The sequence below is a fragment of the Pundamilia nyererei genome, unplaced genomic scaffold (assembly GCF_000239375.1).
Source record: "Pundamilia nyererei isolate P.nyererei 1_Seehausen unplaced genomic scaffold, PunNye1.0 scaffold00093, whole genome shotgun sequence".
Classification (NCBI taxonomy): Eukaryota; Metazoa; Chordata; class Actinopteri; order Cichliformes; family Cichlidae; genus Pundamilia; species Pundamilia nyererei.
In genome coordinates this window covers 1,843,588-1,854,144 of record NW_005187494.1, presented here as the reverse complement: position 1 = coordinate 1,854,144, position 10,557 = coordinate 1,843,588, and the positions used below count along the sequence as shown (strand labels likewise).

Below are 10,557 nucleotides of genomic sequence, written 5' to 3'. Positions count from 1 at the left end.
AAAAGTGAAACAACATTAGGGCTGGGAATGCTGAAACAGAGGGAAAGAAAAGTGGAAATCAAAGACGAAAATTTAAAACAAATAAAAATTAAGACCTTTTAAAAACTCACTAGCAGAATAGTAAGTCTGGTTATAAAAATATGTCTTTAAGATGGATTTAAAAGTTGATAGTGAGCTTGTTGATCTCCTCAGGGATGTTGTTGCAGAGAGTGGGTGTCCTGACAGGAAAAGCCTGCTTGGTTCTCAGCCCAGACTGTGGGATGGCCACCAGAGCCTTGGTCGAGGACCTCAGGTCACAACCGGGGGCGCACAGTGGCAAAAAATTTCAACTATATTTTGTTGCGAGCACAGAGCGGGCTTAAAAGTCAACATTAAATTATTTTTATATACTTTAATTAATGGCTATTTAATTAATGGTTAACCAAATGAAGACAGGCAAGGATAGATGAATAGATAGATAGCTGGACTCAGGAGCCAAAATGAATGAAGCGCTCACCGGAAATGTGATGACGTCGCTTTAGCGGTCTCTAGGTCGGGGCGGGGCTCTGAGTTTCTCTAGCAGAGCCTTGTTGTCGCTCTTTTGTTAATAAAGTTTGCTTTTGAAGCCAGTCAAGATGGCAGAGTACGATCTCACCACCAAGATTGCACATTTTCTGGACCGGCATTTGGTTTTCCCTTTGCTGGAGTTCTTGTCTGTGAAAGAGGTATGGAGGTTTTTGCGTGATATGTGTAAAAGTAAAATGCAGTTGTTTATTGGCGGGGTTTATAGGGTGAAATATGATTGTGGCCTGCAGCGATGCGACCTAGCGAGCTAACTGGCTAACAGTCACGTTAGAAAGCCGGTCATCTAGCAGCTAACAGCTAGTTTGCAACTGGGTATACACTTTAGTCCTTTATAACCAGATTATTGTTTTAATGCTAGTTGTAGACACCATAAGTGGTTAGAAAATGTATAAAACGGGCATGCAGTAGGTAACTGGCTTATGATTGTTACCCCGCGTGTTAGCTTATAGCTTAGCGACTATAGTGAGCACATAGCATAACAGCTGACTGAATGGGAGGAACCCCATTCACGTGTCTACTGTGATAATCCTGGCGCTATTAAAGAGCGTTTATGCCGGTGTTTCATTATTTGAATTCGCGTTTCAAAGGGAACCAATCCTGTGAATATGTGTGTTGTTGTAACAGATCTACAATGAGAAGGAACTCCTCCAGGGAAAGCTGGACCTACTCAGCGACACAAACATGGTGGATTTCGCCATGGATGTGTACAAAAATCTGTATCCGGACAAGGAAATCCCACACTGTAAGAAAACAACTCAACACTTTGCTTTGTTACAACACAGTAAGAAATGTTGTACCACAGACGCATTTGATTTGTTCACAATGCCTCTCACCACAGATGGGTTACAGACTCTTTAAGCTAGCAATGGTTTTTCCTGAGTTATACAGTTTTCTTGTGAATAAAACAAAGCGCTCTTGATTTTCCACTTAAATAATTGAGTCAGGTTTAATTTAGTAAAGCTTAAATGCATTTTAGTTATTTAAATGTGTTACCATAATGTGCTTTATGGTAACACAAACTCTTTATTTTAACTATACGGGAACCAACCATTGTTATGTGTTTGGTCAACCCCAAAGGCCCCTTTTGATCTAGGAGAAAACCCTCTTATCTTATGTATTGTTTCCTTAATCTTTAAGTTTAAGCAAAGTTTAGCATAGAAGCCAGACCTTTGTAGTGTAACTTTAATTACTGTCCAACTACTGATGAATCACACTTGGACAGTTTAGAGTTAAGAGATCATGAAATATTAGTAACATAATATGAACTTAGGTGGTTAAAGTTATTTTTAAGTTACATTTAAAGGGAACATTTTGCTTTGGTTTTGTAGTGTCCTGCATTCATTTATTTGTTTTCATCCAAAGTAAATCTGTCTACCTGCTGCTGATTTGTTTTTGATGTGTTTTATTGTTCTGCTTCAGCTTTAAGGGAGAAGAGAAGTACTGTAGTGGCCCAGCTGAAGCAGCTCCAGTCAGAGACGGAGCCAATCGTCAAGATGTTTGAAGACCCGGAGACCACTCGACAGATGCAGTCCACGAGGTCAAAAAAATTAATCTCTCTCAGAAGCCTTGTTCATTCTTCACTGCAGCTCTGATCAGATTACTCTTGTGATTTTATTTATGTGATCTGTGAAAGTCGTCTAGCTGTTTGACATCGTCTCATCTGTTTGTTTTAATCTTCACCAGGGATGGGAGGATGCTGTTTGACTATCTGTCAGAAAAGCACAATGTGAGTATTTAAATGTTAGCTGTGTATGCACAATGTGTTTCATATTTGGTAAAAGGTGCACTGCATTTTAATCTTGGAAGTTGGGAGCTAGATGTGTGCTTTAGTTTCCATAACAACCAGCTGTCACGGTGAGCCAGCAGGACTGTTATCCAAATCTGTGAATCCTTAAACATCAAACATGATGCACCAGTGTGCTCATTACTAATTCAAAAATCAGAGTAAATACTTGTTGCTTTCTAATTAATTTCTTTCCTTAATTTTAGTCTTTTAATCTAATGTACAGATAAATTACAGTTCTTATTACCGACTAGTCAGTGCATGCCAGCATTGTCCACATCGTGTGCATTAGAAAAGGGGGCTTGTTGTCAGGGAGGGGAGGGCTTTGTTTTACTAAAAAAGATGAAAGATGCTGCCACATTCACTAATCAGCCACTTGCTGTCAGCTTTCCAGCCTCTCCCTGTCAGATTTCTTAGAGAGGAAATTGATGGTAGCACTTTTTAAACATGCAGCATTGATTTCACTGTACTGCACAGCTGTAGACTTAATATAATTTTCATTTTAGTCTGAATCAAGAGGATGTATAATCGACTAGTTAAACAGGAGAAAAACAAGATCAGATGATAACCCTAGTAGTCTGAAAACAGAATAAATGAGACAGTGTTAAACATTATGAATATTGTGCCTGTATGTAAAGGCAATTTGAACCATTACTCAGCATTTAAGCATTTAATTGACTACTTACGCACATCCCCACTTGATATGTTATGCCTTTTTAAAAATGACAGTTTTATCCCAAAAGTTGATTTTGTTCGTTTGGATTTCATCGCTCATCCAAGAGGCTTCTTTGGTCTCAGCTAACATCAGTGGTGCTGGTTTCTGTCGTTATTCAGCAGCATTGTTTATAAGGCTGTGAGAAATCATCTGAGACTGAAGACGTTCGTTTGAATTGAGTGAAAACGCAGGTTAACAGAATCAACTTTGGGGGATTTTATTACCAAGTTTCCTGATTGTGCTTCAAGACAGTTTTATTATCGTACAGGTACTGATGGAAGAACTCAGTGAAATGTAGCTTCCATTTTAATCGCCTATATTTTACTTCCTAGTTTCGTCAAGAATATCTGGATACTCTTTACAAGTACGCCAAATTCCAGTATGAATGCGGTAACTACTCTGGGGCTGCAGAATACCTCTACTTCTTCCGCGTCTTGGTAAGATGTGAACTTAAAAAATTATACACTGTGTAGTAAATATGAAGTTGGATGCCTTTAATTTTTCTTAAACAGCACTTGGTGTGGTTTGATTTTGATAACTTGTTGCTATCTGCTCAGGTCCCCTCAACAGACAGGAACGCACTGAGCTCCCTGTGGGGAAAATTGGCTTCTGAGATCCTGATGCAGAACTGGGAAGCAGCCATGGAGGATCTCACTCGTCTAAGGGAAACTATCGACAACAATGTAAGAAAATAATTAAAAAGATTGTGTATTAAGATGCTTTTCTGATTGGCAAACAGGCGACGATATACCTGCTGCTCGGTCTGTGGCTTTTCGTAAGACTTGGGACCACGCCATTATTTTTGTAGCATTTCACTCGTTGCTGGGTTTCAAAAATGGCAGTTTCGATTTTCGTGAATGCGATGCTCTCACGACTCATCGACAGCCAATCAGTGGCACATCAATGTTACATTTTTAGTATTTGCTCAGATCACTTGGAGCCCCAGCTGAGCAGGTTTTGGTAGCAGGTACTGTGACCTAATGGAAAACCCTGAAAACTATGATGAACCGCGGTGAGTCGATCCAATTAGGTACTAATGGAAAAGGGGCTGTAGTGTGACCGAGGCCTCAGTTTTGTGAATCTTGAGTCACACTGGCAGCAAAGCTTAAAAGCTCTGGCCAACCATGCTGTTCATGAGAGGCCATAGAAAGAGTTTCCAGGTGGTTTGTTTTCCACGTTTATGTGAATATAAAATAAGAAAGCACCAAATCCTGGTTAAGCATGATTAAAGTGTGTTTTACCCTTTTACCCTTGGGTTTGCTTGGGTCCCTGTGACATAAATTTCAGCATCTGACAGTGAGCGTGAGGGTCCACACAGACGTCTGGGTGTCTGCCTGTTCTTTGTGATTGTGCCAACTTGTTCATATTACAGTACACCAAGCATGCATGGGAACAGACAGTCAACTTTAAAGAAGTATAAGAGGAATGACTACTCGGCCGTCGGGTCTCCAGCTTTTCGTGTCCACAGCAGAGTAAAATCCAGGCCTTCGGCTACTGTAGCCCAGCTTTAGAAGGGAGGACGGTACACCTGATTTCTCACTTTCATCATGAATAGAAACTAACTTACTGAGTCACATTTAATGCTGCTTGCAGGCAGCAATGAATGTTTTTTCCCCACATTCATTAGCGCACACTACTTGATTGGTATTGGCGGACAGATAAAACCGTGTGAAGTCAGAGCATTTGCCTGTTTTCAGCTTTTTATCTCAGCTGTAAAATACAGATGGGAGAAGTTTGTGAATGCGATAACTTGACAATAAGGCCATGTGGGATTTTAAAATTGATACCGTAGGTGCATCTACTAATCTTGGAAGAGTCGAATTTCAGTGACCTGACCTCAAGTTTGGGGTCGAAGGTCAACCTTTCTGAAAATCTTGTGAAAGTGATAACTCCAGAAGGAAGTCCCCAGGGATTTTCACATGTATACCATATGTGCATCTTCTAGGATGTTTTTTCATGTTCTTCTTTTTAAACTCCTGTGTAGTTGTTGGTTTTAGGTTTATAGTGGCAAAACGTCCGAAATAATCCCTGGTATACAGACCAAGCTGTGCTGATGCCTGGCGTGTGGTTGTGTTTGCCGTATGCTGCGGGAAACCCCGGCCTGATGTCACATTTTCTCATGTTTTTTGTTGTGTTTCCTTTCAGTCTGTGAGCTCTCCACTCCAGTCACTCCAGCAGAGGACCTGGCTCATTCACTGGTCCCTCTTTGTGTTCTTCAACCATCCGAAAGGCAGGGACAACATAATCGAGCTCTTCCTCTACCAGCCTCAGTGAGTCACTGTATAATCAGTTATATCACAGAACAGTCATCTTTCTAATATAATGCCAGGCTTGTGCTCAGGCCACTGATGCGGTCATCTGCTTATGTTGGATGTTCCATCCTCAAGGACATTTGGACATCATTTTTTAAACCTTTGAACATTATTGAAGATATTACTAGTTTGACGGCCACCTTACTTTTGTATTATCAGTTTCTCTTTATGTGAATGCATTTTCTTGGTTCTTTTTTGAAATATAATGACTGCTGATACTACCAAATTAATTGTGAAGAATAACTTTTGTCTGGCTCCGTGCTGCCTTTGTGCTTTTCAGATACCTGAATGCCATCCAGACAATGTGCCCGCATATCCTGCGATATCTCACAACCGCAGTCATCACCAACAAAGATGTACGAAAGCGCAGGCAAGTTCTCAAGGACTTGGTGAAAGTCATCCAACAGGTAAGACCGAGAAACTGTTGATTATAGTAATTATTTCAAATGTGCCTTGAGGACTTAATCAACATGATGGCTTCTCTCTCACGCCTGAAGGAGTCCTACACATACAAGGACCCAATCACGGAGTTTGTGGAGTGTCTCTACGTGAACTTCGACTTCGACAGCGCACAGAAGAAGCTGAGGGAGTGCGAGTCGGTAAGAAAAGCATCCGGAGCGTCCTCGTTCAGTTTTTCGTCTTTGACGGTGTGCTTTTGTCATCGTGCACAGGCCTAAATCGCCCCACAAAAGTTGGCTGTCAGCTGGGACTGAGGGGTGATATGAAGCCCCCCTCAGCCTTGGTGCTGTGATCTCCTGAGTCCCAGGCATTTAACTTTGCAGCTATTCAACCCAAGCAAATCCATGTCTGGCCTGATTTGCTGGCTCTTACTTTTATTCAGTTTGATTTTCAAAGCGGAACAGCTGTCAGATTTCGGACTCTGTTGCCTTCTCTTTAAAAACCCTTGACTTCTATTTTGCAGTTGTGCTCGGGGACCACTTTGCACATTCTCGAAGCACTCTCATCAATTCGCTTTTAACCTCTCTTGTATAAATTATGCAGCGCTGGCAAAGCCTTCAACTATCCTGTCAGATACGCAGAGTGAGCGCAATGATGGAAGAATGAAGATAGTTCATTAAGAAAGTCTGTTGTCATGGATTCTGTTGGTTTGTAACACTCAAGAGGATATAAATTTACATTTTTAATTTTTCTTTCTCTGGAGATCAAAAACTTGTCTTAATTACTGTATAAACATGATTGCTTTTGTTTTGCGGTGTGCAGTTTGAGGATTAAAGTCTTGTTGAGAACTTGATTGACAGGAAGTAGTTGATGTCTGCACGGCCCTGCTTCGTGTCCTCTATGAAATATGAAAACAATCAGTGAGCTAGCAAGCTGCTTCAGTGTGGTAAATAAACTGAAGGCTGAAGTGGTGAGTGACTTAATTTATTACACAACAGCTGTTTGCGAAATGAAACCACAATATCATCTGTTTGTCATCGGTGTGTTCATAAATCTAAACTCTTGGAAGTTTGAGATCGCTCAAACATCCTTCCTCTGCACTGCCGCTTTTATTTTTGTAGAAATGCAGTCGCAGCCTAGTAGTACTCTGTGTTTAGTGACAGATTTCTAATCATTAGGGATTTGAATGATGTTGGTAGGTTTTAAAAAAACTGTTTTGTGCTCTCCAGTGATGGTTAAAAGGGCCGACTGTCCGTGTGGGTTAAATTTAGTCATGACGATGGAGTTAAATACTGTGTACCGTACGTAGCTGCAAGAATGAGATTCTATAAATCTTAACCAGTGTTGTTGTGAGTGGTTAGTTTTTAGTAAAGACTCTGCTTTACCAGCTCTGATGCATTGCTGTCATAACCTCAAGTCAAAGAAATGCGTGACAGAATTTCCCAAATAAGTCTGTAGTGATCAACACAGGACACAACTAGCTTCTGTATTAAGCGGTTCTTTAAACGGTCTTAAATATTGCTTGGACAAGCACCATCCACAGCTTCGTCAGTCGATAGCAGACAGACCAGCAGATCAAACAGCTCTCAGGCACTAAATGAAAGAAAGCAGGACTTAAATGTGTAAATGTGGCGTCTGCAGAGTTTACTGTGAAAGTGTGGAGTTGATTCAGTGCGCTATGTACAACCTGAGCTAATTACTTTTGTAATGCTCCTTTTGTGTTTTTATTTCGTTTTTAATAGAAAGATCTCTTTTACAACAAACTATTCAAACTCAACATGTGACAAATGCACCTAATATAATAAACAACATATACAATATAAAAATAGTCTCAACAACAAACACCGGTGTGATGCCTCTCATTGTCTTTTTTGTCCTTTGGCAAAATATTTGATGTCAAAGGTGTGTGTGTGGGGTCATTTAAAAAAAGCTGTTTTCCACTGATCTGTCAAAACACTGTGGGTTTTAAAAAGCATGGATGTTTTTAACTGTAGAGAGATTACCACAGCCCTGCACATAGCTGCTTAGTGATGAAGCTGAGATGTGTTAGAAGTAACCATTTAAAACTAAATTTACCAAAACATGGAAAGTAGTATATTATTGGTACTGAGGCTGATGATAAACGCGCATTAACATCTTGTAGCACTTTATATATATAATATGTAAGAAAAACCACTTCAGAAGCAACACACACACATGAACTGATTATTAAGCACATTAATGCATAATTTACATACATGTACGACACTGTTTCATAAAGGCATTTTGCTGGAAGGATTTTTTTCTATGGTGCGTATTTTCTTCTAGCACCAGTATTTTGATTTATTTTTAACAGATGGTGGGCATCGCCCACTAGCAAGGTCCTGATTTTGGTTTGAGGCTCACTCCCACAAACGTGAGGAAAACCAAGGGCTGTGCCATCCACTGCTGTCTGCTGTAAATATATAAGCATTACTTACTTCAGCTGCGAGTTCTGACAGCCCTGTGTGATTATACAAAAAAAGCCTCTGTAGAAATGTGTGCTGCATCGTTACTTGGATGGTTTTCACTGAGATATTTTAATATGCAGGTTTGAATAACCAGTAGCTGAAGATCTAAACCACAGAAAATATTTGCCTGCACATCATGTGTGGCTGCCATGTGGTGGTGTTATTATGCTCTGAATATACGCACCTTTTCAGCACTGCAGGGTGAGGGTTGTAATCTTTCGGGGCAGAAATGTAGTTATTTCCTTGCGTGTGTTTACTGAAAAGCAAACCCTGTATTTGGCAGAGGGGAACTAAAAATTGCTCATTTGTAGAACATTCTGTCTTCTACTGTTTGTTCCTGGTATGTATAAACCCTGATGGATGCTCACCACTCTGGTGTTTTTGTCCCTGTCAGGTTCTTGTGAACGACTTCTTTCTGGTCGCTTGTCTGGAGGACTTCATCGAGAATGCCCGACTCTTCATCTTTGAAACCTTTTGCCGCATTCATCAGTGCATCAGCATCAAGTATGTCAGGGGTTTTTATGCAGTGTCTTTATTTCTGAAGTTATAATTGCTTTTAGAGGAAAAGTTTTATTTTTTTTAAACCTACAAAATCTGTAAACTTTTTGTGCCCAGTTGATTCATATTCTGAACTTGTTTGACCTCTGTGCTCCCATATTTATTTACTTTGTTTTTTTAACCTCGTGTCCTTGTTCTTTTAAAGTATATTCAAAAGCAGACTTTTGGATTTAACCAGAGGATATTTACTGAAATGAAACGCCTCGTCCTCTTTCACTCTCTCCTCCCAGCATGCTGGCAGACAAACTCAACATGACGCCTGAGGAGGCGGAGAGGTGGATCGTCAACCTCATCCGTAACGCCAGACTTGATGCCAAGATCGACTCAAAACTGGTGAGGCTCTGCATTCGCTGATCCAGATGAGCTTCAAATCACTGAGCGTAAACAGCCATGACTGCTGATTTGAGTAGTAACACTGTGTATTTATTTGCTTGTCAGAGCGCTATTTTTGAAGTACTTTAAAATCAGTCCTTGAGGGGGGAAATATTAATTCCTGCGAGTGTTTCTCAGGGTCACGTCGTGATGGGCAACAACGCAGTGTCGCCGTACCAACAGGTGATCGAGAAGACCAAGAGCTTGTCCTTCCGCAGCCAGATGTTGGCGATGAACATTGAGAAAAAGCTGGCACACAGCAGCAGGAACGAGGTAATCTGAGGACTTTGCACAGGGATTAAAAGATGTCACCCATTGGTCGTGTTTGTTGTTGCTGGAAGACAAAATGAACAGCACAGTGAAGCATTTCTGTTTGGTCCAACAAAGTTAAGAAAACTAAATTTTCTTGCAAACATCATGACAGCATTTGATTGTAACGCTGGCAGCAAACCATCATTTCTATTCAGTATTTTATTCAAGCCTGAGTGAATACTGCAGGATTTTTATCTGTGCAGGACAACAGTAAGTATGATCACTCATCTGTCATTTCATTTTTAAAAAAACATATTGGGACAAGTGAATTAAAACACAATTTAAAATGCAAACGTTTGTGTTTGTATTTAAAGATACAAATGTGTCTCACCTGCCTAATCATGTGTCAGACGCTTTTCCTTCGTGCTACTGCCCTCTGGTGGATAAATGTGGAAAAACGGGAGCATATATCTCATTGTATTTGTCTCAGTTCGTTATAATTATGGCTCCTGGTTTTCTTTTCCTTTTTTAATTTTGCAGTACTTCAGTAGTTTTTGTAAGATTTTATTATTTTAATGTGAACTTTTTTCACAGCTGTCAGTCAGTTTGACAGAATAGCTGGCAGGTATTTTTTATTGTGATGGTTCCTAATTTGGAACAAATTTCTTGTTACCTTTGTGTTTGTTCTCTTTTTGATGTGTTTTTTTTTTTTTTGTGTCATTTCCTCAGACACCAAACTGGGCTGCTCAGGACTCCGGCTTCTACTGAGCATGAGCTGAAATGAGCATCAGGAAGATTCGGAAGCCTCTCGGGATGTTATTGAAGCTTTTTATTGACAGATTTGTCAGTTTATCCACCGTTTTTATTTAACTGCCTGTCATTGAACAATAAAGCAATGAAGCGAGGCAGCTTATTGACACTCAAGATGTTACATGATAACCTATTTATAATCTGCTATCAGTAGATTTATTTTTATTTGTTTTTTAAGATGAAGCTTATTTCCTTGCACTCTGAAAGTAATCATCTAAAAGCCTACATGACAGTTTACATTAAAGATTTCTGCCCCCCCCTTTATTGATGTCCTATGTCGTCTTTCAGCCACTAGATGGCACA

General features: G+C 40.1%; 1 protein-coding gene across 1 annotated transcript; it reads left to right on the top strand.

Moving 5' to 3' along the window:
* The first annotated feature begins 547 nt into the window (after positions 1 to 547).
* eif3eb (eukaryotic translation initiation factor 3, subunit E, b) lies at positions 548 to 10,516 on the top strand. The gene is made up of 13 exons (XM_005739781.2): positions 548 to 704; positions 1,189 to 1,306; positions 1,984 to 2,101; positions 2,248 to 2,290; positions 3,395 to 3,499; positions 3,620 to 3,745; positions 5,208 to 5,332; positions 5,655 to 5,781; positions 5,872 to 5,973; positions 8,657 to 8,766; positions 9,051 to 9,153; positions 9,331 to 9,465; positions 10,174 to 10,516. The coding sequence occupies exons 1-13, from the start codon at positions 615 to 617 to the stop codon at positions 10,210 to 10,212; spliced, it is 1,341 nt and encodes a 446-aa protein (XP_005739838.1). The 5' UTR covers positions 548 to 614; the 3' UTR covers positions 10,213 to 10,516.
* Positions 10,517 to 10,557: the final 41 nt, after the last annotated feature.

What these genes read in the sequence shown, in the direction of transcription:
- eif3eb (XM_005739781.2), top strand. Translation starts at nt 615, where the DNA reads ATGGCAGAGTACGATCTCACCACCAAGATTGCACATTTTCTGGACCGG. An exon ending in CCAAGATCGACTCAAAACTG is followed by an intron (nt 9,154 to 9,330) that starts GTGAGGCTCTGC and finishes AGTGTTTCTCAG; the next exon opens with GGTCACGTCGTGATGGGCAA. An exon ending in CACACAGCAGCAGGAACGAG is followed by an intron (nt 9,466 to 10,173) that starts GTAATCTGAGGA and finishes TCATTTCCTCAG; the next exon opens with ACACCAAACTGGGCTGCTCA.